The sequence below is a fragment of the Strix uralensis genome, chromosome 1 (assembly GCF_047716275.1).
Source record: "Strix uralensis isolate ZFMK-TIS-50842 chromosome 1, bStrUra1, whole genome shotgun sequence".
In the NCBI taxonomy this organism is placed as follows: Eukaryota; Metazoa; Chordata; class Aves; order Strigiformes; family Strigidae; genus Strix; species Strix uralensis.
The window spans coordinates 103,006,168-103,032,952 of record NC_133972.1 but is presented as its reverse complement, the minus strand read 5'-3'; the positions used below and the strand labels follow the sequence as shown (position 1 = coordinate 103,032,952).

Here is a 26,785-nt window from a genome sequence, read left to right as displayed (position 1 = left end):
CTGCAAACAGAAGTAACACGGGACAAAGTGGTGTGAGGCAGGATGGGAAATGCACTTAAAAGTAATTGCTCAAGGTATATAGAATGGTGATAGCGAGTTCTGGAAGCACCTTCATACTGCAAATACACTTCCTTTGCTTTAGTTTCACAATGCTTTCTTTTAAGACCTTCCTTTTTCTTTACCAATGTCTTAATGAATTGCTTAGCTGGACCTAGATCAGTAGCCAGGACCTGGCAATGGGCAGGTGAAATCCCCTCCTTCTGCTGTAGTCTTTCAGTGTCACCTTGAGGCATTCAATGTCTGTCTTCCCCACTTACTCAAACCTCACAGGAGTGGAGTGAAAATGTTAAATACTGGCAAATCTTCAGATAACAAGTGGCGGATACATTTGTATATACACACAGCTGGTTGAATACATATTCATATCACCACTTATCATTACATGATAAAAGAGACTAGGCAATACCTGAAGTGGGTAGATTTCTTGAAATAATTGCTGTTTGTGTCTTAGATGGTACCCTCTGTTTCACTGGTAGATTAGCTCCAGTGCACTGTACATCTGGTATATAGGTACAGAATTAGAGCAGCGACAACATGTGAATTAGAAGAGTGGGAAAAAAAAGGAGCTATAGCATTTCACATGCACAGGAAGCTGTTACCAGGTCAATTTGATCAGACTACTGACTGGAGCCTGATAGTAGCTATCAGTACTTGTCTGGAAATTCATACCATGTCCCTACAGGAGAAAGTAGGTTGCTGTTAAGCAACAATGAGGGATAAATTCTACTTTATTTAATCTATGTGAAATAAATCTTCATAGAAAGATATTAAGCAGGAGATCTTTGTTGTTCTTCAAACTGTAATCCTTCTATGTTTTTTCCATCTGTTACTTCTTACTTCTGTGTAAAACAATCATTCAGTTTTGCAGGTGGAGAAGTGCAGCATTTTTTCATCTGGGCCAGAGAAAATGGAAATCCAGCATTTGTTAATTCCAGCTAAGAATGTCTGTGCAAAGATGGTCAAACAACTTTGAGTTAGTTACACTAATGCTTTTAGAAGCATATCCACTCATTATATTAATGTTGATGACTCAGGGAAAGAAAAGAGTTCTTAACATGCCTAATGGGATTTTTGGCCATCTTCCCAACAGCCACCTAAAAATTGCTGGGGTGATTGCTCACTATTGATTTTAGCTATAGATTTAGCCGTTGATTTCAGGAAGCCAGGGATGGCAGATGGACCAGCACAATAGAATGCAAACAGGATTACAAGGAGAAAAAGATTATTGTGAAGATTCCTGTTGAATGTCCACTAATTTCCTTGGTTCCAATTAGTTTCCAGTTGCACTGTGAATGTCTGGTAAGCAGGGAAATAGCAGCAATGCAGCAAACCACACTGGTTTGCCAATAAATAGCACCTTGTTGCTTCAAACTGGCAAGAAATGCCATTACAATCTGGATCTCTGCTTACATTTGGTTACATGGCAGTGGGCACTCAAAGGCAGCCCCCACAGCAAGGGGCTCTCTAGGAAGGGGATTACTTGCTGAGCGTAAGGAGATGCTGTACTTGAGAGACTCAGTGTGATAACTGCAGACCTAGTTAGTAGGTAATGAATCTCTCTTCTAGCTGAGGAAATAGTGGCAGAGTGCAGACTGAGTTACTTTCTGTAATATCTCACTGCAGGGGGAACAAAGATGCATGTGAGATGATAGTATGCTTGAAATTGCCTGCTATTAAACTGTTCATCAGAGCTGGTCAAGGTTAGAAAGCTTCATGAAAGCCTAGACTGAAGGTGTTGCCTGACACTGCTTCTCTGGAGTGTCCTTGCATGTTGCTAAGGAAACTGGAAAGGAGATAAAAGAAAGATACTTGTAGTTGTTCAGATGAAAGAATCTCAGATGAATGAGGGAGGGTAAATATTTTCTGTTTAGTAACAGGGCCAAACTGGCTCTAAACTATAGACCTTGTTACACAGGGGAGAAATGTGAAAAGAAACCACATGGTAGCAGCAAAAGGACTGCACTTTTGACAGCCTCTGCTAGATTCCTTTTTTCTTGATCTCGGTAAAAGCAGATCAGCTGCCTTTGAACCCATGCAGTGTCCAGTTTCAATCCACCATCTAAATCCTTCAAAGACAAAGAGACCCTGGCTCCACCTTCTCTATTACTTTGCTTGCATCTTCCTGCCCAACATACAAATCCTGTATAGGAACCTGTATGGATGTAATTAATATTTCAACACAGTCTATCATGTCATTTTTACCCTACAATCTCCCTGTGATCTGTTATTCCTATTTTCTGGGGATAAATACAGACAAAGGAGGATTTAAGTGATTTAAGAGAATGAGGAAAAGGTGAAGAGGCTTTTGACTGGGGCATGAATTAAATCTATGTAACTAGACATTCAGTATCATGCACTGCACCTTTTTATTTCTAAGCATTGTTTCCACTTGTATTAATCTGCTATATTCCCCTTTATCCCTTCTTGTTGTGCATTAGAGCTTAGTCTTCTGCGTTGTTTGCATCTGGTTTCCACTTCTCTGACTAGTAGCAGTCTGACCCAAAGCCTTTAGCCTACAAAATAGCTGGGGGATACACAATGGAATGCAGAGACACAAACCTTTTCCTATGACTCTCAAGGGAGTGCTCTGCTGAAATCAGGGTTAGGAAGCCAGAGGGATTTGGGTTCCTTTGATTTGCTTTTTTTTCCTGGAATCCATCCTTTCCCTGATGTCATTTTATCAAACCAGATTTTCATTGTCATTGAGTGCAGTTTAAAAAAAATAAGAAGAAAAAGCTAAGGGAAAATGACGTTGGTTGGAGGGACCTGTGGCCACTGAGATGCCACATCAAAGAAAACCAAGGTGTTTCGCCTACTCATCAGCCTGTTCAGTTCCAAATACCTGGATCTTGGTCTCACAAAGTTTATGTACAATCCAAATAAGTTCATGCCCTAATTCACCCCATGTACTACAGAGAAGAAAAAAGCAGTTGAAAAAATGTGAGGTCATCCATTAACAATCAAGACTGTGTTTCATTTCTTCCTTACAACCACCCCATCCCCAGTGTTCTAGCTTCTGGATCACAGAGATGTAAAATTATTGTTACTCTTTAAGCATGGAAGACCTGCAGTTTGCTATGTATGTGGCATCTTCTAAGTGAGAGTTCCTGCAGAATAGCAACCCACATACTCTGACTTATGTTGATGTTTCCAGCCTGCTTCTCTCCCATCCGATCTTAGCTGATATTTGACTGTCTTTGGAACCAGCAGAGAAAATTACCACATCGACTGCAAATATCCTGCTAAGCTAGCATTTCCACTATCAGGACACTGACTTTGGCAATTTCAGTAAGTTTCAGTATCTCTGTCTAATATTTCACTGCCTTTTACCAAAGTGGTTTTGTTCAGAGTGAGTGATGAATAGGTGTAGACTGAAGAGAGATTTACATCCTCTCTCCAATCAGTTTAAACCATTGTCAACAACTAGAGACGCAGTAAGGAGGAGAGGATAAGATTCATCAATACTGTGGGAACCTGCCCACGCAGAATTTCTTTCCCTGGGATGGGAAAAAATGCCTCTCTTGCAGGAAACTAGTTTAAGTATACGTAACTCAGTTAAAATGCTTTTTTCCTCCTACTAAATGATTTGGAAACAAGTGCTGATTTTTTTTTTCCCTGACCTACTTCTTATTAAATTGTATTAAACAAGATTAAGTATGCATTTGCATCAGCAACAACATTTCACAGTCAGATGCTGGATGACAGAAAGAGCTAGCTTACTTTCTCTCCAATTCCATGCCATGAATCAGTGAATTAATTTACCAGTGGATGTGGAGAACAGTGTCATGAAGCCTGTTTTATAACCAGCCATCAGTGGTGTGCAGTGAAATTCCTGTAATGAGCAAATCCGTCAGACAGAAAAACTGCTCTGAAATTTGAGCATTGTAGAAAGTAGAATGAGAAATCCCAATCCCAATTCCTGAAGGACAGTACCTGCCAGTATTGACTTACATGATTTTGTTTTTTTCAGGACACTTCATGATCTATTATAAAAAGTTCCTGTATTCATGTGAATAATTCTTGTGATACTCAGTAAAATAACTTGCACAAATAAGAAGTACTTGCTTGAATAAGAGCTACAGAATTGGATCCTATAGGAGTGACTTCAGCAGGGCTTCCTAAAAAATCCATCATTCTTAGTGAAAATCTTAGACTTAGTTGATTAGAAATAATGCAAAACTGTCTGCTATTTGTTAATATTTACTATCACTTAGTATATGTCTACCTACACTAAGCATCATTCTCAGATTTATTTCAGTGGAGCCTGAAGCGAGAGAAAAGCTTACACCTTTCAGCTGACCACCACAGAGGCCCTGAAATAAATGGATAGCAGAAGTGAAACATTTAGCAAAGGCAGAAAAGTCAGCCATGCAGCTGTGTGACAGAGAACAGGAAATCAGAACACACCAGAATCAAATTTATTTTTGGAGCTGTCCAGCTCCTGAGTGTAAACTAAAATACCAGATATCCAAGGGGGACTATTGTAGGATAATGCATTAAAACCAGGGGAAAAAAAACCGCTCTACCTAAATATTTTGTATGTAAAAACAATAAAAAAAAAATTCTTATAATTATCAGATAGAGCACTATGAAAAAACCCCTAACTGTGAGCATTTGGTCTACCTGGCAACACTACAGGAAGGCTCACTGAGGAAGACAACTGTGATTAAAATAGAAATTGTCTCTGAAAAAAAAAAAAAAAAGGACTATTTTAAAAATTAATTTAGATGAACTTCATTCATGTGTGTTTATATTAAACTTGAAGACCACAGCCTGGAAGTGTGAAATGCACCTTTTGCTTGTCAAAAATCAAGACGATCTGACATCAAAAGTGTTGGGGTGTGAAGCAACCTGCAGGGCTTGGCCCACAGTAAAGAGCTTCACAAAAAGTAATGAATGCAAAGGGGCTCTAAGGGGCAGACAGGACCCCAAGATGTTGTGATGGCTTAATTACCATGTCCTTGCTGACTGAAATCGGTAAAAATGCTGCAAGATTTCTGCATGTGTTCTGCAGTTTAATTGTAGTCTTTAAGCTCTGAAAGACCACGGCACAATAGTTCCAAATATCAGACCCAGGGAATCACCAAAACTGACAATCTGAGTACATTAAGCTGTGTACTTACCATTAGTACCATTCATGCTTCTGTGCCTTCATTGATGAACACATTCCTGGCTCCAGAAAGTCAGCTGCTGCTGTACAGACAGAGCTGCAAGCAGCATTCTCTATTTCATAACCCTGAGCTCCATACTGATTATTGCTCCTTATGGCAATTTTAAAGATGTGCTTTATTTAAATAAGCTTTTCTTCATCAGAATAACTGTAACAGATGTTTTGCGTTCTATTTGTTTTGCTATGTGCTAGCACTGCAGAGAGAGATTAAATTAAGTCCCCAAGTAGCGTATTTCTAGGGTTAAACTAAACAAGAAGAAATTGACACATATGTCCAAGGGAAAGTCAAGCATGTATTCAAGGGACAGGTAGATTTGCAGTGCTGCCCTTACTGATTCTTTGCATTTTGTCATTGTTTGCAATGAAAAGTGTACATCACATTCTCAAGACCTGTGTGCGTTACCACACTGGTGATAACAGAGTTCGATTAATGCTAAAGCTATGGATAACTTATCTTTGTCCTTTTGAACCACAATCCCCTATATTCCTCTAATGTTCATACATTTTTATGTATCAATAATCTTTACCTACCATGCAGATTAATATATATCACAATTAAAAGTGTAATTGGAGAAAGGCATTGGGTCGCACAGCTAGAATGTTCATTAAAGAACAGTAATAATTTATTTGACAAAATTAATTAATTCATGTTAGCAATTCCTTGAAGTTGGGTCATGGAAACTTCATTACACTACATACACTTTGATAAGCAAGGCTGCCCCAGCAATGTTTCTTCAAAAAATAATAATAAGTTTATATATGTTAAAGCTTTTTGTATACTGAGCAAATAAGCCCAAACACTGTACGAATTCAGTAGTGAAGTATCTGTCATGATTTTTGCCTTGCTTGTCATCATTAACGGAACGATAGATCCACCCACGAGTCACTAGCACCATGACAAACCATGTTATGCCAGGATGACAACTTTTCTCATCTAAATGAAAAAAGAAGTCAAGAAAATGTCACTCTTCTCAGATTGAAGTCTTCTGACAAAACAAAGCTAATGACACCACAACAGTCTTTCTCAACAGATGCCTTTTACTATAACTTTGATTTGAGAAACATGCTTTGAACACAGGATATTTTCCAAGGCATTAATCGTGAATAGGGATCTTGGGACTGATTCTATTCTCTGCTTTCCAAGTCTGGATATATGGAGTTATTTTGATTGTATCTCTATTTGAGAACTGAACCATTTTGAACCGAACTAGTCAGGCAGGAGATATTTAAGTGTGAACTTGAGAACTTGTGCACTATAATGTTGTAGGATTTCATCTGTGTATACAGCACATTTTTGTGTGGAGTACCTTGTGCTCCATACATGACAAAAAAAAAAAAAAAAGTAATGCAGTTTGAACTTCTTTTAGCAGAGCTAAACACTACTTAGGTTTAATTATTTCAGTCTGGAGTCAGTTGTAACAGAGGGCTTGGTTTTTCAAGCTGCTGAGATAGTGAAGTTAAAGGTGCTTGGTATCTCACACAAACTCTGAGATGTCAGAAGATAGGCTGACATTGAAAAATTGATGATTTCAGAAGATAGGAGACAGAAGATAGGCTGAATTATGACAGAAATTATTTGCTACATATATTGGGCTATTATCCTATAGAAAGAGAATTTATGTTAAAAAAAATAAAAGCCAATAGAGATTAAGACAGATAGAAAAGCTAGGTTGAATGTTTACACTGATACCTCAGGCAGATAAAGCATGAGCTCACAGTTTGGGAAGTGGTTAGTTTGAGATGGTCGACAGTTCCATTCCTGCATATTCGGGCTTAGCTGTTGCTCTGCTTATAGCTAAGCCTGAGCTCCCTGCAAGGGGGATTGTGTCACTGGCATGGTGGGGTCCTCTCACTCTGCAGCATGGTTATTATCAGAGCTCTCGGCTCTCCATTTTGCAGAAGAGGAGCAAAAGCACAGAGAGATTAATGCAGCTTGTGTGAGGTTGTTCTGGAAGTCTGTGGTAGAGATCGGATGTGCCAGGTTTCATGCTACCTTTCTGACAATTTGACTGTCCTTTCTCCCAGTCCTGACCAAGAATGTTCATCATTTATTGTCAAAAAAATAACTGTCCGTAGCTATATCTGCTCAGCTAACCTTACTAGCTGCTGTTGTTGCTTTTTGAAATCAACATAAAGCATTTTCAGATCCCTGCAGTGTGCTTCTGTGGTTTCTTAGCTGTGCTAAGAGGATCCCCATGGTGTGCTTCCGTTGTTTCTTAGCTGTGCTCTGAAACCCTGACAATCCATATCTCTTCTCTGCAGTGCTGTCCTGCCAGTGCCGTCCTGCCAGTGCATGCATATATGTATCTCCTTCCAAGGCACATATAGACATGTGCTTCTGTTCTTTTTGCACATCTTTTTCATTCCTTCACATAATTTATTCATGCCAGTTTGTCATCAAGTACTGTATTTCTGCCCATTCATTATTTAGTGGACAGTAAAGAAAGGGTGTAACACAGAACAGCACAGCAAAGCACGAGGAAAAAGTACACCAGAGAGTTGGTGGACTGAGTGGTCATATGTAGAAGGCTCAAGGAGGTATTCTAGTTAGTCCCTGCCCTGTCAGATGTTATTGCTTCCTGAGGGACTGATTCTTCAAGCACTTGTGTGCCAAAATCCCACAGATACAGTCTGTTTCTGTAATGAGGACTTGCAGTTTCAGATCCTTGGAAAACAAGGTTTTCTTCAGCTAGCTGAAGAGATGCCCCAGGCCTCTCTTCAATCTCTGCAGATGCAGTTGTAGGTGATGGTTCTGTTGAGACACTGAATGACACTTGACTGCAGGCTGGTAATTAGCACTACTGATGTGAATGAATGTGTTCACAGGTTTAAAGTTAAGCACATGTACTGTCATTAACAGGATCAGGACCTGAACTGGTATGCTCTGTGTGTGTGTGTGTGTTGCGTGCACTGTCTCTCAATGCCAAGGTAAGCACTTCTGCTTCCACCATTGTTTTCTTAATAACAGGGCTGGAAAATCCTAAATGTGTATGGGAATTCTAAAAGCTACACTAAGTTGTTAATAATTTAGAGAAGTAATTTACCTCCAATTGAACTGTACATTTAAAACATTGTATGCTGTTTACCACAACTTTAAAATGTCAATGTTTTGTTCTTCTCCTATGTCTTATCTCCTGCTGAATTGGGAAGGTGGACAAGATGGCCAGTCTTTACAACATACATGTCCGCACAGGTTGCTTCTGTAATACAGGAGCCTGCCAGTTGCATTTGGGTATAAGCAATGAGGACATCCAAAGGAACCTACAGGTTAGTTTCTGAATGAGATTACATGATACATTATTACCCATGAAAAATACCTAGAATCAGTGACCCAGGTGACATCTTCTGGCTGTCAATTCTGAATTTCCTAAGGATAGGAGGTTTGAAAGGGAAAAGAAAATCTGTCTCTATCAAAAAAAATCCCTAATTAGTTAAAAGCTAAAGTAGGTATACCATGTCCTGTGGTTTTGAGTCTCTGTGATTTTAAGAATGAAGGTAAATTTGATTTGCTTTCCCTGACCTTTCAAGTCAATTGCCATGTTAAAGAACTAAATTAACTGAAATTCAATACATTGAAATGGGCTGTCGAAACAAAATCATTTGATGGACCCAAAGCAGTATGTGTTGCTTGGTTTTATTTCATTGGAAAATATGAACTTGTGTGGCTTCTTGTTCTGATTTGGAGTTACACGAAATCCAAACTTCCTGCAGAATGGAAGTTCCTGGAAAATTCATCTTGTGTTGTTCCTTAAGTATCCTTAACTATATTTAATAATGTTCAAGTGTTATAGATCTGTTGCTTTGGATGTTACAGTTTAAAAGGCATGCAAAAATTGGACAAGAAACTATAAATGAGAATACACAGTGAATCTCAGAGAGTGAATGAGACTAGATGACATCTACCTAGATTACTGGTGTGTTAGATTGTTAGAACATGAATGTAAAGACTGTTTTCTAGATGACTAATACTTTCCATAAATTGTCATTAAAAGATGTATAGCAGGATGTATTACAATGAAGTGGGGGAGGCTTCATGCCTGCACATTTTTCAGTGTTTGAGATTACAGTAAATTAATACAGAACAATCCAAAATTTTATTAATGGTATTCTGCAAAAGATAAAAAATTATAATGGCTGTATTGATATTATAGCTCACTTACGATTTCACAGAGACATTTAGATAACTTTTGCAAACACATTTATGTGCAAGATTGATAGCACAAGTTCTTAAAGGGGGGAGAGCTCTTTATACCTTCTTTGGCAAAATGTTGCTTTGATTTACCATGGAAAGCTCCACGTGCATAGTCTCCTCATGCATAATCTGTCTAAAAGCAGGTGAGTGATGCTTGAATTTTTGAGGGGGAGCAGGTTCCCCAAGATATGCTGAGAAAGGAAAAAAAGGTCTACCCTTCTGATGAAGTGCAAAATGCCAAATGACCAGCTACAATGCTCTTGGATCTCTTTACATAAGGAAGATTTTGCTAAGGAGTGGGTGGCCTCTTATAGGTCTGTATCATGTTAATAAAGCTGAACATTTCAATGGTGATAGGCCAAATCCAAACTTATAAAGAGCCACTTAATCTGCCCAAAGTGGTATGATGAGGTGATGCAGTCAAGCAGTCATTATTTTGTGACATTCTCATCAGTCCTTTGAGAAGAATGAGAAATATTGAGAAGGATGAGTTATTGACAACATTACCATGTAGGGGAAAGCATATTTTATCACATTATTTGCCTTTTCCCAGGGTGCTGACTGTATTCTTCCTTCCCTGATGAAGATTTCCTTGCATAAAATACCTGTAAGGGAGGACTTTCTGTCCTAAAGGGTCCCTGGAGAAGTGTGGTTAGTTTTCTTAGGATGTTAGTAGGAACTCATTTACTTACTTGCAAAGCAGGCACCTCTCTCCTCAGTCAATCAATCAATACTTGGCAGAAGGGTTATATGTATATGAACAGATGCAACCTAATTTTGCAAATGTTGCTTCTGCTCTATTGTCAAGGATAAAAACTACATCACGCTGCATTAAAATATTTACCACTGTATTGCATGCTTTGCCATAGAGGTTTTTTTTTTTAATTTCTCCTTGCATAAATGGCATCTGTGTTCACTGAACTGTGACATTTCTTGCTTAAAAAAGCCCTCATGTAAATAATCTATTCACACTTCCATTTTTATGTAACAGAAATGCGTAAATAAATTAAATTCTGAGAAGAAAAAAAAAAACAGGTGCTGCACTTTCAGGAATAAGGATGCTGACTTAGGACTAAATCTTGTGTCCATTGGTGAGATAATGTTAGATGGATGAACAAAGGGGGTCTCTGGCTTATCTCACTGGGGGTGAGTGGCAGGCAGCATTCACTGACTCACTTACTTAAGGAGAAACTTCTGCTCTAAGGGAGAGTTTTCCAGAGAATGATGTATGAAAAACATATCAAATGAAGCGGTATCTATGTGGAGGTCACTGTTAGGGTATCTGAAGCGTTTTTCAGCAAAGATGTTTCATGAGTGGCAACCTGTGTTCTTCAAAGGAAGAAATGTTAGGGGGAAGGCTGGTTCCTTCCATCCTCAAAGTAGTATGTTGAGTGAATCAGCAAGACAGATTTACTGCATATCCCAATGATGAGGGAAGTCACTTTGGATGTTGGAGCTCTAGATTCAAGTCTCTGCTTTGCTAAAATCCCAGACCAGTTCTCAGATGTATAGCTATCCACTGGACTATTTAACACAAGCCATGAATAAGCCACTGATAGTATAAAATGAAATTTCTGACAGAATATCAAGAAAAATGCCCCAGAAAAATCAGCAGCCTCATGGTTTGTTCACTCATCTGAATGTAATATCCCAGTTTAAATCCCAGTGGACTATGCAGATGAGACTGGAATATACCTGGAGACTGTCCTAGCTAACAGGCCATCCTGGGACATACAAACTTTTTCTGATTCTCTACATGTTTTTGAGAAGTCTCTCTTGCCTTAGGGTAGAACAGGACAAGCATCTCAAAATTATCTTCTTCCCAGCTTGAGTAATTAATAAGATAGTTGGGATTTCTTTCCCCATTTTCTCTTTGTATTCATGAGTTAACTTTATACTTTTGAGAACAGTTTTTCAGGTTAGAATTAAGAGACTTGTTAATAACTATGTAAAATTAGAGGCAAATAAAGCAAAGTTTGTCATAATAGCTCTCTGGTTTTCTTCCTATTTCAAATTAGGCTGGCCATGTCTGTGGAGATGATATAGACCTAGTTGATGGACGTCCCACTGGTTCTGTGAGAATATCCTTTGGCTACATGTCTTCTTTTGAAGATGCACAGACTTTTTTGAAATTCATCATAGCCACCAGACTCTCCACGTCAGACACTGAGATTCCCTTCCAGTCCTCTGTTACAAAGCTGACAACAGAGTCTGTCCCAGATGACCACCCTTCCTTTAACAATGCAGATAAATTGTCTCCAATACCACACATCTCAGACAGAGAACTCAGGAATAATTCGTCTGTGACAAAGATGACTGTCAACTGGCAGCCACCAGAGGCTGAGGCGGAAAGCATAAGGGCAGCTGTTTCTGAGACTGCAGTACCAACATGTAGAAGAGGTGGCAAGCCCATCACAGTCACCAACATTTACCTCTACCCAATCAAATCCTGCTCTGCATTTGAGGTATACGCTTTGAATCATTCTTAAATATTCATATCAACCTTGTGTTTTTCCTTACCCCTCTCAAACATGTCAACCAGGAGTAGTATGTGCATGAGATATTAGGAAGCAGTACGTGGGTACCCATTTTTCCTTTTCTCCAGTTTCTGGCATCAAATCCTGCATGCTAAGGTATTCTGAAGGATTTTCAATTAGACTGAAGTTGCAGGATGCAAATATGTCTTCTGCTCTCCCCGCCCTGCCAACAGACAAATCTGCACATAATATGCAGTCTTGAAGAAAATAGTTGGATTTGCAAAACTCGACTAAAATATAATCAAGTAATTAGTATGCTTTTACAGAATGACATGTGATGGACTTGTAGGCATTGATGGGTAGGCAGCAATTGAGAAATAACTTGATTAACATGTTATAATTGAGAGGAGGCTGATTTACATTACAAAGAAATGTTATCATTAAAAATACATTTGCAACAGAAATATGACATTTAAGTGTTGCTGCGCTATTTGAAAGTTCACTCTTTGAAGATTTTAATTGCTTTTTTACCAAGTTAATAATATCGGCACCTTAGCTGTGACATTTTTTTTTTTTAATAATGCATGATGAAATAGGTGTATGGCCCACACATGACCTAGAATGTGACTCTGCTTAGAACTATACTGGCAAGTGATTTAATGAATGTCAATATCGGTATAACTTTCCCTATGAAAACTTGTTGGTGTAGGTCACTGTCTCACATCTGAGTGAAAACTGGGGTCAGATCCAGTGACAAATCACCTGCATTTAAAATATGGCATCTCAACTGATTTGATTGTGTTTTTTTTTCTTTTTCTTAATGCAAAAAGAGGCTGGGGAGTTAAAGACTGTTAAATGATCAACAAAACATCTGTATTTTTAAATTTGTTTTGGCTTATGATGGCTTTAATTTACTGGCACAATTTTGAGCGTTAAATGAGACCTGAACAAACAATTTCCACACCTTATTAACCTCCCACTAAATCAAACTGTTTAGAAAACCAAAGTAATCCCACATTTCATGTGAAAATGTTTTAACCTTTGTTTCAGTGTTGCAGTTATTATAGCTGTATTACAGAGGCCCACTACAGAAGCTGCTGAAATATGTTGTAGCAGTATTCAGGCCCCTTTGGGGTTAAATTCTATTTTTAACGTGCAGGCTGGTGTTGTGAGATACATACCACAACATTCAGTCTAGGAAGGCTTTGAAGTGATTGTGCCCAGGAGCAGGTAAAACGTACCTCAGCATGAAAGACAGCTTATGTTTCCCCACAAGCTGAGCCAGGTTTCTTCTTTTCAAGCTCTGTGAGGGGAAACGAATCTAGGTGATAAATTCATATAAACCTGGTACTCCCTGACAGACAGAACTGCAATTTTATATGGAGGTAGAAAATCCCTATTCCTCATGCATACTTCTTGTGCCAGGCATGTGTTAATGGACCCAGCATGAAAGCAGGGTTCATCTTACCTCAACTTACCCCTCCAAAGTTAGATAGTATTCTGTAAGCGGTGAGAGTTGGATACCTGCTAATTCATCTTATCATAAAATAGGCATCTGCAAGAGGAGAAAGGAATTGTTCCTAGATATTTCTGTCTCTTTCCATTGACTACGGGAGGAATCAAAGGCAGCTTGGATTGCACAGCTAACACTAGCTGATTTAAATAGTTTAAAAATACAGATATTAAAATTGCAACTATATCATGAGGTTTAATTTTGCATGCCTAGAATAATTTTTGAAGTCTAATGTATTCTGGTTTGATATTTTTTGATAAGAAAGTATCAGCCATATTAGAGCCCAGTAAGCTAAGCACTGTCAGATTCTTATTGCCAAAGAATAATATACAATTAAATATATACTGGCTTTAGTATATGATATTGGAAGGGACTGGAAGTTCACTATCAATAGCATTTAACTCTTCTCCTCCTCTTTTCAAAGAGCATTTTTTGTGCATTTCCACTTAGTTCATAGAAGATACATGAGTACATGTGAAAGAACAGTAGAAGCTGACCTAATAGATACAATGAAAATGGGCTTTCAATGCATAAGGAGATCAGGCCAGGAAATGAAGCCAAAAGATTAATTGATTTTCATTATTTTCAGTATGGAAGTAAATCCCCAAAGAAAATGTGTTTACTTTTATCATCTTCTTCCTGTCCACCAGGCATTTGCTCCCAAAACCACCAGGTTTTTGTTCCCAAATGTATGAGTGACATTTCTAGACCTGTCATACATTTATAACCAGCCTGAGAAAGATCTGTCAGTCTCATTGTCTGACTATAGAAAAGGTACAAATGTCAACTTACAGCCCACCATTTGTAATAGAATCATTGTAAAAATTTTACAAATTTTTTTTTGTAATTTTACAAAAAAATTGTAAAAATCAGTTAATCCCATTCTAAATCAAGCAGTATCTTGTTCTCTTCCCAATGGCTAAAAGTAGAATAGAAAGCCAGTGCTGCCAGAACCCACATCATCACTAACTGCAGAATGCATCACCCTCCACAAACCTATGTATGTCATTACTGCAACTCTAGCCTGTATCATCTTGAAAGGGGAAAATAACCCATGCCACATCGCACTGGAGTTTGAAGCAAGCCATGCTAGAGAAACCTTACCACAATTAAATGGAATCAAATCCTGAAAACCATTTTGCCTTTTAAAATATTGATTATACCAGCATTTCTAGGCTTTATCATGAAAAGATTGAATCCCATAGAAAAGTATTCCTTTGCAAGTCTCTTAGTGGTCTTTATCATACAGAGCTCACACTTAATATTATATTATCTCCTTAGTTTAGTAAACTCATAAATTTCTGAAGTAATAACCATGTAGCTTGTGGTTTCTTTGGTCTTCAGTTAGAAGCCAAGAACTGAAATTCATTTTCATGTTTTAAACCTAAAATACCTTTAGATGCTTTGTAGTTGTTGGAAAGTTAGAAAAATTAAAATTAAAAATTTGATCTCCTTTTTTGTCAGTTATAAGGTAGCTCTAAGCTAGTTGATGTGGAAAGGTGAAAGTGGTTTAGATATTGGGCATCAATAAATTCACTCATCATGTACTTGGATACTTGAGATCAGAATCTCATAGATTTGTAAGTTCAAGTGCAGGCCTTCAGCTGGTATGGCAGGTCAGACCTTTAGCATGTGTAGTAAATGGGCTTTATTGTAAGTACATGATTGCTTGAGTTTTCCTAAAATAATATGTGCAGTGGAAAATTCCAGCTAACTGTGTGTGCAGGGCCCAGCCCCTCTGCCAGTGAAGTCTGCCTGCTGAATTACTGGTTGCAGGATAGATGATTTGATTAGTGGAGGGAGGACAAACTTGATGAGGATATGAGTACAAACTCGCAGCTGTTTCATCTCCTCTTTAGAGTCACATAATCTCCTCCTCTCCTAAACTCTGATTTTTCTGCTGTATTCTAAGTGTTTTAGCATGGGAGGTGTTTGACCTCCAGAGAGAATGAGAGCGCAGAGTGCTTTGGCAGCTGGGAGGATGAAGCTTGGCATGAAGTTCATCAGCTCACTGCAGGTCAGTTAGTTCCTACAGCTTGTGCCTTTTATAAAATGGTCCTGGCCACAGGACGGTTTCTGTTCAGTGTTGTTCCATGGGGTTTGTACACATGACGCAGGAAGCAGAGAGCAGAATATTCTAACTCAACTTCTTAAATGTGCTTTATTTTCCCTACCATTATATTATTAAATGGACAGAAGCATAGAAGAAGAGTAAGCTCTATCCCAGATCATTTTTTTCTTCTTTTCCAACATAAAAATGTGTTTTAAACATGCATTTTTAAACATGAACATCTCTCATGTCAATGAATTTTGCATAATTACATAATGCAGTGTGCCCAGTGAAAAAGGTTAGGACTTTAAACATTAATAACTTTATTATTCGTGCAGTAGATGTCAGAGTATAAAAATCGCATCTCAACACAGAAGACAAATTAGCTCTTAATGTAAAATACAATGCAGATTTCTAGTGATCAGTGGATAAATTATATGTAAGACCACTAACATTTTTAAACTTGGATAATTTAGAACCTATTCAATGATTCCTTTAATGTGTTTGAAAATTGTGTTAGCCTTCATGATGACATTACTGTGAACTGCTGAAAAATGCTGCCCAAAATGTTTTAAAGAAAATTCTGAAAAAAATAAAAACACATTTTTGCCAAGAATATTTTTACATTACAAGAAGAAAAATGGACTAAAGCAGACAGGACAATACTAGGTACTGGCTGTACTATGCAGTGATCCTTACTTATGACAAGTAGAGATGACCTTATGTTGGATGATTAGCCCACCTTCCATGCTGGGAATGATGGTGTATGCTAGCATCTATCAGTAAAATCATGGTGTCCCTGATTTCTTTCTGTCCTCCCCCTTCTAATTTGTCTCAGTAGTCAGAGATGGCCAGACAACTTCAGGGAATCAAGTTAGAAGCTATGTAATACAGTATTGCTTACTGCAGTGTACACTAACCTGTTTTATTTTACTTTGCAATAAGCATCACTGGTTCCTTTGCTTCACTGTATTTGTTGCCTGACTATAGGTATTTAGTGACATTTGATGACCTAACTGACCTCCTGCTGCTGGTCCACCAGGATGTGGATCATCTTTGCAGCCTGGATCATTTCTGCTAGCCTTGGGCAAACATCTCAGATGTAATCCAAGGGAGCCAAATCAAACCACTCTTCTCATGTCTCACATGAAAGCAGAGCAGACAGAATTTGCTTAAACTGCTCTAATTCAGTTGCTTTCAATCATTTAACAACCCCTTCAGCCTCTTTGAAATAATGGCAGGAGACAGTCTGCACAGGTTGCATGCCTAAGTACTAAGAGTAGAAATGTATATGTTCTTCCATGCTCGTCTCCAGTATCAGTATTAGCAACAAACCAGTTCTGTTTCATGATTGTCTGTGATTCTTTCTAAGGCAGGGGACATAGTTATTTTGTTGTTGCAACTTTATTTATTGGAGTTCTAGCAACACGTGTAATACAGTAAGCTGAAAACTGGAGAGGAAGTAGGGCACTTGACAGTGTACGGGGGACATACGTGAGAGTACAGGGACTCACGTGTATGTATGATTCTTGTTACAATGGCAAATACCCAGAGGAAGGGGAAAAATAGGCTGAGGACCCGTAGTCATGTGCTGCATCTCAGAGTGGAGCACTGAGTTACTTGCTGTTATTTTGGACCTACCAGGGGTATTTTGAATGGAAACTGTGCATTATTTCCAAGTATCTGCTACCTAGTCAGCAGCGCTTTCCCCACAACACCTATCCACATGTAAGCATTAGCTGAAACTCTGATTAAAGAGAAGTTGTTTTGCTCATAAGACCTCTTACCTTCAGTGAAGGGTAAGCAAACACTTAAGCTATTTCCTGAACAAGATTGCTGTCCTGAAGTGGAAACAAAACAACTAAATGTTACAATAGGGAGCTAGGAATCATTGTCTTCATGCTCTTTTTTCTAATTTCTGTTCTTTTAGTTTATTCTGCTCATTATGTTTTGCAAATCCTGTAAAGATCTGTTGGATCCATAGGAGGATATGTTACCGATTAATGATCTTCTGTTTTGGAAGGGAGATTTGTTAGCAGGAAATTCTTGCAGCTCTCAGATGATCACCAGCTGTTCAAATGCATTTTATAATTTAATTATACAGGATGACAAAAAATACTGACCTCTCCCAAGAATAATTTCCAGCAAGGACAAAAGTCTGTTCTCCAGCTGATATTGCAGTATTTGGGCTATGATTCCTCTCCTAAAAAGACAGAGCAAAGCTTCACATCATTTAGGTACTGGCAGTTTGAGACGCTTGGACAGCATAGTTTCAGATGACACTGTCAGACCTAAAGTTTCCATTTTTGACTGAATTTTTCATCCACACCCGCTTAAAAAAAGGCCAAATATTATAAATTGAGAAGGTTGATAAAAAATATTTCTTATTTTTAAATTTTTTCCATGCATTTTCTGTATTCAATACAGTTGATAGCACTGTGGCCAAATTATTTAGAGTTCAGCTTTAATGCTTTAAATTTTCAGTTTCAGAGTGCCTGCCCTCAGCTTTCTCTAGTCAGGCTGCCAGTGTCAAGCTACTGCTGCAGGCTCCTATAAAACCTGGAGAAATTTATAAGAATGGGATACTGTGGTTCTGCAGGGTTTTGGATAGAGCACATGCTAAACAAAAATGTGATTTTTAATTAATCTAACGACAGCTTCCAGCCATGCTTTTCTTCAGAGCATCAGACTGTGCCTGATGTATCTTTTTCTTAATACTTTTTGCTAGTCTTTTGCCAGTTAATTCATGTGAGCTGCACTAAGCTTCTCTGCAAGAATTCAACAGAGTTCAGTGGTAGTTAACTTTTCTCCGTACTCAGCTGTGACTAGAAAGCATACATGAGTCGAAGCAATATGTTTAAATGCCCAGCTTTATGTTAAAAAAATGGTATTAATATTTTAACATTCCGAAGGAGAAAGCAGTTATTAATATCACCCAAAGGCATTACTAAAATTGCTCTCTTTTTGGATTTCAAGATTACCATCTGTGTAGCATCAGTAACAGATGTTCTTTTCACCAGAAAAATGTACATGAAAGCAAGGACAATATGCTTGTATGGGCTATTGAATGTAAAGAGTGTTATAGAAGTAATGGAAGAACAGATAGCAAAGAAGACAATGTGTTTTGTTGTAAGGGGATCTGGAGAAACATTATGCTCCTAGATAAACCAGAAACCTCAGTGGTGGAGGTTTTCTCAAATGGATTTACTGATAAACTGCCTCCAGTTTTATGAAAAATATAGAAGTTTTTTCAGAATTTTGAAGTTCACATTTTTCTTCCTTTTGGTCTGTTTGGGTTTGTCTTAATTCATACAACTCCTATTAAATGTCCATGATTTGTAAATGAAAAGAAAATTTTTGGGGGGAAAGGTCCTGAAAATGGGTGAGTATAAAAGTGAAAGCAGTTCTCGGAGTGTTTCAGAGGTTATTTATTCTCATAGCTCTGTTAAACCAAAGTGATGATAATATGTATCAAATTATAATAACTCCATTTTGTTTTGCCAGCCTTGTGCAGTGGTATCTTTATCTTTGATTTGCAATTAAAGTTTCTCAGCTTGCACAATTTTTCCTGATTTCAAAGTATTTCTTTAACAGTTCCTTTTCCCTCTCTTTTCTTTTCAGCATGAATCTGTTAATTCAGATAGCATTTTCTAAACCTTGGTATTCCCTCCTGATGCTTTTCCAGGTTACAGAATGGCCAGTGGGAAACCAGGGTTTGCTGTATGACCGTAACTGGATGGTTGTAAACCAGAATGGAGTCTGCATAACTCAGAAGCAAGAACCAAGGTTGTGTCTTGTAAATCCCTCGATTGATCTGAAGAAAAACATTATGGTCATCCAGGCAGAAGGTTAGTAAACAATATCCTTTTTTCCCCTTCATTGCTCGTGTCAAACATCTAGACAGAGACACCTGCATGCTCCCACCAAAGTACTGAATGCTGTGTATGCTTACTGACTTCAGGGACAAATTCTGCTGCCAGCTGTGGGCAAAGAAAGCCTAGGCTGTAATATACAGCCCTGGGTAGCTTCCTAGCTTGTAGGCAGAGAGTAGAGAGTGACTCCTACATGCAATTGTTAAGTGGATGCTCCGGGAAGGAGTAAGGAATTGACAGATATGGAAATTTACGGACTAGTCTATCTCTCCACATCATGAAATCCATCAGCCTGAAGGGACTGTTATTGCTGCAAAGGTAAAGGAATAGGAGTCTAACATCAAACAGTCTGGCCAAAGACCTTACCATTTTATAGCTCTCCTCCTCCTTCCAGCTGTGGGACTAGAAGGATAGAGTCTTCAGTGGAAATCAGCATGAATTAAAATAAGGACCAGACTTTATTTAGCTCAGTTAAATACTTGCACCAGCAGGCAAATATTTCATGACGTTTGGGCTTCTCTGGATTTATCAAAACCCTTTTTATTCTCTGCTGAGGATTAAAAAAAAAAAAAAAACTTATGGAAAGTATTATGGAAAGCCCTTTGCTACTTGGGGGTGCAAGTTATTTATTTTGCTAACAGTGCTGTTAGCACTGAACACTGGAACAGGTTTGTATTCCACAAAAGTCATTATTAATGCCAAGTTTGCATGTGTCTGAATGGTGTTCATGATTTCCCTTGGGTCTAACATTTACTCAGCCTGTATGTCTTAACCATTAATAATATATGTGCCGGCATTTTCAGCAGCTAGAGCAAAACAAGGGAATCGGTATTCAGATTTTTTACCTTTTGTTAGAAACCTATATGTGTGGATCTGTAACTACAGATTTGTGATTCTGTAAGCGATAGGACAAGAGGGAATGGCCTCAAGTTGCGCCAGGAAAGGTTTAGACTAGATATTAGGAAGCATTTCTTTACAGAACGGGTTGTTAGGCGTTGGAATGGGCTGCCCAGGGAGGTGGTGGAGTCCCCATCCCTGGAGGTGTTCAAGAGTAGAGTCGACAGAGCGCTTAGGGATATGGTGTAGTTGGGAACTGTCAATGTTAGGTTAATGGTTGGACTGGATGATCTTCAAGGTCCTTTCCAACCTAGATGATTCTGTGATTCTGTGATTCTGTGATACAGTCTCCGTTCTGTTTGTACATTACAGCTGTTGACCTCTCCAGCTGTATGAGTACTCTCCATAAAATTAAGTCTGACCAGTTGATTTCTTTTGTCTGGAATCGGTTTCTCAAATGTACATTTGGGTACTTCCACTAGTCTTGTGTGATTTTGTGTGTGTTTCAGATCCCAAACACAATCTAGTTTCTTCTTAGGGATTCCAGACTGGCTCATTGGCACAAATGCTGCTATTTTCCACTCTTCCCTTTATAATCTTTCTTTGAAAAGGTATGGTCAATTCATGTCAATTCTTTGTGTAGCACCTTGCACCTCAAATTTTTGTAGTACAGTTGCATAGACAGCCTTCTTTCACAACTTTTAAATTCACAAGTGCTTCAGAACTATTTCTAAAAATCCAGTTCCTTCCCATCTCTCTTTCTTTCTGCTGGTACCTCTTGCCTGCAGGCACAATGTGAAGTCTTGTCCAAACCTTCTCCATTTATCCTTCACATTTTCAGAGGTTCAGCTCTGTTGCACCTTTTGATTGCTTTGTTCTGCTCTTCTAAGTGTGTCCTTAATTTTTTTCCTTGCTAATACCACATTGTTCAGACAAGTGCATATGCATTAGTATGTGTGCCTGTCAATAATACCCACACTGACATATTTCAGAGAGTCAGGAAGTTTTCTCAGACAAAAATGACAGTCAAGGAGCCCATTTCTCACTGAGATTTACAGTCTCTTGCCATAGTTAGTGCCAGGGTGAAATTCACCTTTAAATCCTACATTTTACTTTGTGTCATTCTTGGAGTTTTCACTGTCGTTCACCTTTTTTCCTACGAAAGTGAGAAACATTTCCATCTAGAAACCAAGTCTATGGATCACTTTTCCGCCCCAACGTGATTGATCAGATCTCCGGTGTGCTCTAACAGAAACATGGTTGGCATTTATTTATAGCCTGCTTTGATACAGCCAGCATGTAAGACTGGAGTCATTTTATTCTTTGTGTAATGACTCTAGATACCAAAAATCTTAGCCCATAAGGTGGTCTGGGCCCTCTTTTTATGATAGTCCTGCTATTTTTCACTCTCTTAGTGTACTTGAAATCTGTGGGGTTTTTTTAATGCTTGAGATAATGGCTCTCATTTGCTTGGGGAGACTATTCCAAAGGTTGCTGCTCATAAGATAGCACAGTGATGGGTACACATATGAACTGACAGGGTAAGACTGAGCAGATAAATCTGTAGGAAGTTGTTCCAATATTTATTCTGTTTTCTTTCCTCTTACCTGCAGTCTAAATGCATGATTTATTTGTTGATGTTAAATTTTTAATTCTTTCTTTTATCCTTTCACATACATAGGTCATTGTTATATCTTCCACTTAAATCATTTCGTGGCAAACAAATTAAATTTAGTAGGTTGACTCTTTCCTTGAAAATCCCATGTTAATCACTGTTGCTTTTGTCACTACTCTCTCCAGCTGGTCAGTAGTTTGTTGCTAATGTAGTACCCGAAGCTGAACGCCATGTGTGTAGCTGGAGCAGCAATCAGTGCAGTGAGAAGCAGTAGCCCTCTGATGAGCCAGACTCGTTGTGCAGGTCAGAGCCTTCACTGGCCTACGTCTGAGGCTAGTGGTATTTCAGATTTGTAGCACATAGCCTGCTGACTACAGCCACCTCCAGGGCTCTTCCAGATTTGTTGCTTTGAAAGTTTCTTTCTCCCACTGGATGCCTCCCACCCGAATTGCCTTTCCTCAGCTACAGTAGCATGCGTCTTTCTAAGAGGAGTTTTGTGTCCTCCTACTCCCCCTCTACTCCCCCTGACCTCACACTCCCCTTGCAGTTCCTCTGTTCTTCTCGGTGTGATGGGGACATTTCTGGTGGTGAGGAGTGGGTGAGGGAGGCAACAGAGGTGAAAAAAAGAGAGGCAGACCTTTACTGCACCTCTTGCTCTGCTGAATGTGAAAACCCAGCAGCTCCCCACTGACCGGGTGACAACTGCAGTCAAGCTAGCTGCCTTCCTCCTGCTCCTCTGCAAGGAGGCTGTAACCACTCTGCTTTCTCTACCAGTTTCTCTGCTGTAATCTGTGCTAGTCTCATTGTGAGAGCAGGCTGTGGCAGTGATCTCCATCTAGAGCGCGCTTTGCTGTCTGGAGGTGTCTCTCTCCAATAGAGAGAGCCTAAGGCAACCGTGCTGCTGGATTAGGTGCCTAAAGCCCAGTGGGGTGAATCCCACATAGCTGAATTATGCAGCATTCTTAAATAACATTTTGCTGTTACACCCTTAGATTATAGAGAAGACTTTAGCTGTGCCACTTTTAAAACATAATGAGTCTGTTCTCTCTCCCCCTCCAGGCACATGCTCTCCTCTCCCTCTAGAACTTTTCATTAGTGGAAAATTCGTTTATGGCTATTTTATTTCAATATGGTTTAATATTCTCTGTCTTCTCTGTCCAACAAAATAAAACTGTCAGCATGATTTAGTATGACAGTAACTACTCTAATACCTTTTGCTGAATCCTCTGTGTGCTGAGGCACCACTTCATGTTCTTTCTTTAACCCCTGTGTGTAGCGAGTCTCTGTAGCCCATCTAACAACCAGCCTTGGATGGGCAGACCCACTGTCTGAGCCGGCTGTGTGATCCTACTGTGTCTGTGTGTAGCAAGGACATCAGACTGGAGCTCTAGACAAGGGCAAAACTGCTCAAAGGCTTAGGATCCTTCACTGGCATGCCTACAAAATTATTTGGCTTGCATGGCAGCTGGGGAGCTCCAGGTATTCCCCTGGGTAAGGGGGTAAGTGAGAGCAGCAGGAGAGGAAGGGCTTGTGCTTGGTCTCTCATTGGCCATACTTTACTTCGGTAGAGGGAGTGAGATTTTAATTTTGAGAAACTGCTTTTCTGAATTTTGTCACAATTATTTTCTTGGGCTATGTGGTTGTTAACAGGCATTTCCTGTTCTTTTTGACATGAAGAGTGTAACTAACCCTTGCTATCACAGGACTCATTTTGAGAAAATCAGTGTAACTTTAAATAAGCCTCTGTGGAGGCTCGACTGAAGCAGTTATTGGTTAGGCTCTCAGCAACTTAAAGGTGGACAGGAGCAAGTTCCTTTATTTCTAGAAGCCGTATTACCTGAGTGGGAATCAAGGGAGATCTTGTTGTCCTGCTCCATCAAATACATGGGAGCACAGATTACACTGGTCTTGTTCCTGACTGACATAAAAGTAAGCCAAACAGAATTTAGCTGAGAATACATTTCTGTAGAAGACTAATTTCTCTCTTTCCATTTTAGCTAACAATCAGCATTACTCTGGCAAGTTGGGCATTAGTTTGCCACTGAACAGAGGGAGAAATTTTGACTATTGTGGAGGCCCTTTAAAATATTGGAGTAGAAAGATGCTAGCAAAACTGAGCAACTAATTACACTTTATGGAGTTTATTGTGCCTTCAAATAAATGTTACTGCCAATAAAAATAATGGGAATTAAGTGCATACACTGATGAAAGAATATACATGAATAGTTTATATTTCAGTCTATTGAAATAACAGACCTCTAATTTTTCTCATTGACTGAAAATAGGAGCTATAAAGACAAGAATAATTTTTTTTATATTAATACTGTGAGCACATCTGTGAATTTTATTATCAAGCAAATGACCATGGAGAATGACAGCTTTTACATTTTAGTAACTGGCAATATTCTGCTTTATTTTTTTGCCTTAAGATAGAATAAAATTGTAATTAACAATGTTTAACTGACCTAAACATCACTGTAAAATGTGTACTGTTCAATAAAAATGTGATACACTTGCTGGTGTATAAAAGTAGGGCTTTTTAAAGCTCTGAGACTCTATTTTAAGAAATTTTGTGAGCATGCCTTGCTTAGAAAGTATTCTTGAAAGACATAACAGCTGAGGATGCATACAGGATTAAACCTTTCAAACTGTTCTTTTCCAGAGGGAATGATGTTAATGATTAACTTTTTCAAAGTACAAGAGCATTAGTTCTCATTTATAAGATGATAACATCGGCTTCTTTTTCAGGTTGCTGCAAGCAAGTTCAATGCATTTATTACACATGCTTTATTTTCCTAAGTGAACCTAGCTTTTCCTCCTCTGCCATTGCTTCTGAAGCATACTAACATTAGCTAAAAAAAGAGTAGACATCTTTCTGTATTGAAAACTCACGTGGAACAGAGCTAACAGTTGAGATATAGTGAATCTGAACTACATTTCTTTATTTTTCAGAAGAGAATAAAACAACTTGGTTTCGCCATATCACAGAGCTGGTAGAGCTTGATTCTTATTTGCACTACAGTAATATAAACAGGAAATAATGAGTGAAATTGAAACATGCTGATATAAAGCTGGAGTACAGGAGATCAGTCTTTGCTGGTTTATGTTGCAGTATAATGGAAAAGACTTGGATTCATTGTAGCCACACAGTAAAACCCTTTGTTCGTCGTTTCAGATTATTGCTTTCAATTAACAGAAAGGAAAATAGTACAGCTTTGCTTTTAGTACTAGTAAGCTGCAGTAGCCTTTCCATCTCTTTGGCTTGTTCTGTTAAAGATAAGAAAAGTATGGAAGAACCTGTTAACACAGATCATGACCAGAGATTCTTCATCTGGTTTAAACTTTGAGATGGATAGATGGGAATAATTAATTAGTGGTTTCCATACATTTTATCTTTAAATTATTGTAGTTTTATGACACATTATATTTCTTTCCTTGAACAGCCTGTGCTTATTGTTTCTACCCCCCCTTCATCTTTCATCTTTCTGATCACTCCATCCCACCATTCCAAAAAAAAACAAACCAACAGCGATTAACCTCATCTCCTGATTTGCTGGAGGGGGCACAACAGTGATAAACTCATCCTTTCAATAGAAACCATGACTGAGGCAGTAATTCTCTGCAGTTTTGTTGCCCGAGATACACAGAGAATGAAGTTACTCAAAGCTGAAATTGTATATTCCTTAATGTGTTTTGGGTACCAAGGTCATCTGCAGCCTTTGCTCTTTGCATTATCATTTGGAGCCACCTGCAGGCAGAGAATATAATTCTAGCAAAAAGAAAGGATTTTTGTCACATGAATTTGAGAGGCTGCTGTGATTGTGAACAGGTGCAAAGATAAGAACTTCTTTCATGATGCTATGTTTCTGCATAAAGGTGTTTTTTTAAACATGGTTTACTCTCTGCTCATCTAGGCATGGACCCAATATCTGTATCACTAGAAGAAAATACTGGAAAAGAGGCTGTTATCTGTGAGAGTAAAGTCTGTTCACACAGGTGAGTAAAAGCAGAGAGGAATCAAAGCTGAAAATCACTGCAATGACACTCAGGACATGACTGGATGGACACACAGAAGTCCTTAAAAAAAGGGGGGGAGGGAAAGCAATTAATGACTTAGTGGACCAAGAGAAGACAGATTTAGACAGGTGGTTTGACATGCCCAGCATGGCTGGTAGAAAACACCAAAAAAAAAATTTTAAAAGGTGGGGAAGGACAGTACAAGAGACTGTGATGATTTGGCACTCACTTGAATAAGAGAGATCTTTGTTTTACTTGCTGCAAAGATGAGAAAGAGGAAAGGTTACTTCCAAATGCCAAGTTGGGGCCCCAGCAGGACTCTAGAATTCAGTTCCTTCATTTGACAGTAACGATGCTGGCAACTTTGCACATTTCATGCTGTGTGGATTCAAAATTGCTAGAACTCACTGAGGATATAAACAGCTTTCCATATTTACAACCCTTTTTAATTTTGTTTTGACCACCTATGTTGATCAGTGTCCCCTTAACAATCTTGGGAAGATGGCAGGTGAGTATGTGAAATAATAGTAACTCTAATCAAGAGACATACCACTTCAGTGAAATATAACATTATGCATAAATTAATTTCCTATGAGTGAACTTAAGTGTTTATCCATCATATTTTCCAAGTACTTCCCAGTCTCATTAAGTTTTCTGAGTGGCAGTGTATCAAGTGCCTTCCTAAAGTATATTTGCATTATCTACTACAGTCTTTTGGTAAGTTCAACTAAAAGAGCTACTTACAGATTTATGTCTTCTTTTAACCAAGATATACTAATTCTTTGTAACCCTCTACATTTACTTGTCTGAGGGTAACACATAAAAAAACCAGCAGAAGACCTGGCCATTTTCCCCACGGAGCCATGCAGGAAATGATCTTCTCCTTCTTTTCTAGTACCTATTCAGATGATAAAGATGATCTTTTTCTCAGAAGTGTATTTTCCTCAGGTAGTGGAATTCACCGAAGAGTCATTTGTTTAAA

The 26,785-nt window shown here is 38.6% G+C and overlaps 1 protein-coding gene across 3 annotated transcripts in view; it reads left to right on the top strand.

Moving 5' to 3' along the window:
* Positions 1-26,785, top strand: part of MOCOS (molybdenum cofactor sulfurase) — a 231,180-nt gene that overhangs the window by 180,566 nt on the left and 23,829 nt on the right. For all 3 annotated transcript variants that reach the window (XR_012629746.1, XM_074875541.1, XM_074875555.1), the window contains 4 exons: positions 8,381-8,497; positions 11,441-11,887; positions 19,148-19,310; positions 25,701-25,782. Coding sequence is in view for 2 of the 3 variants with exons in the window: in XM_074875541.1 (XP_074731642.1) it covers positions 8,381-8,497; positions 11,441-11,887; positions 19,148-19,310; positions 25,701-25,782 (809 nt within the window). In the remaining variant the exon portion in view is untranslated. The remainder of the gene's footprint in view (positions 1-8,380; positions 8,498-11,440; positions 11,888-19,147; positions 19,311-25,700; positions 25,783-26,785) is intronic.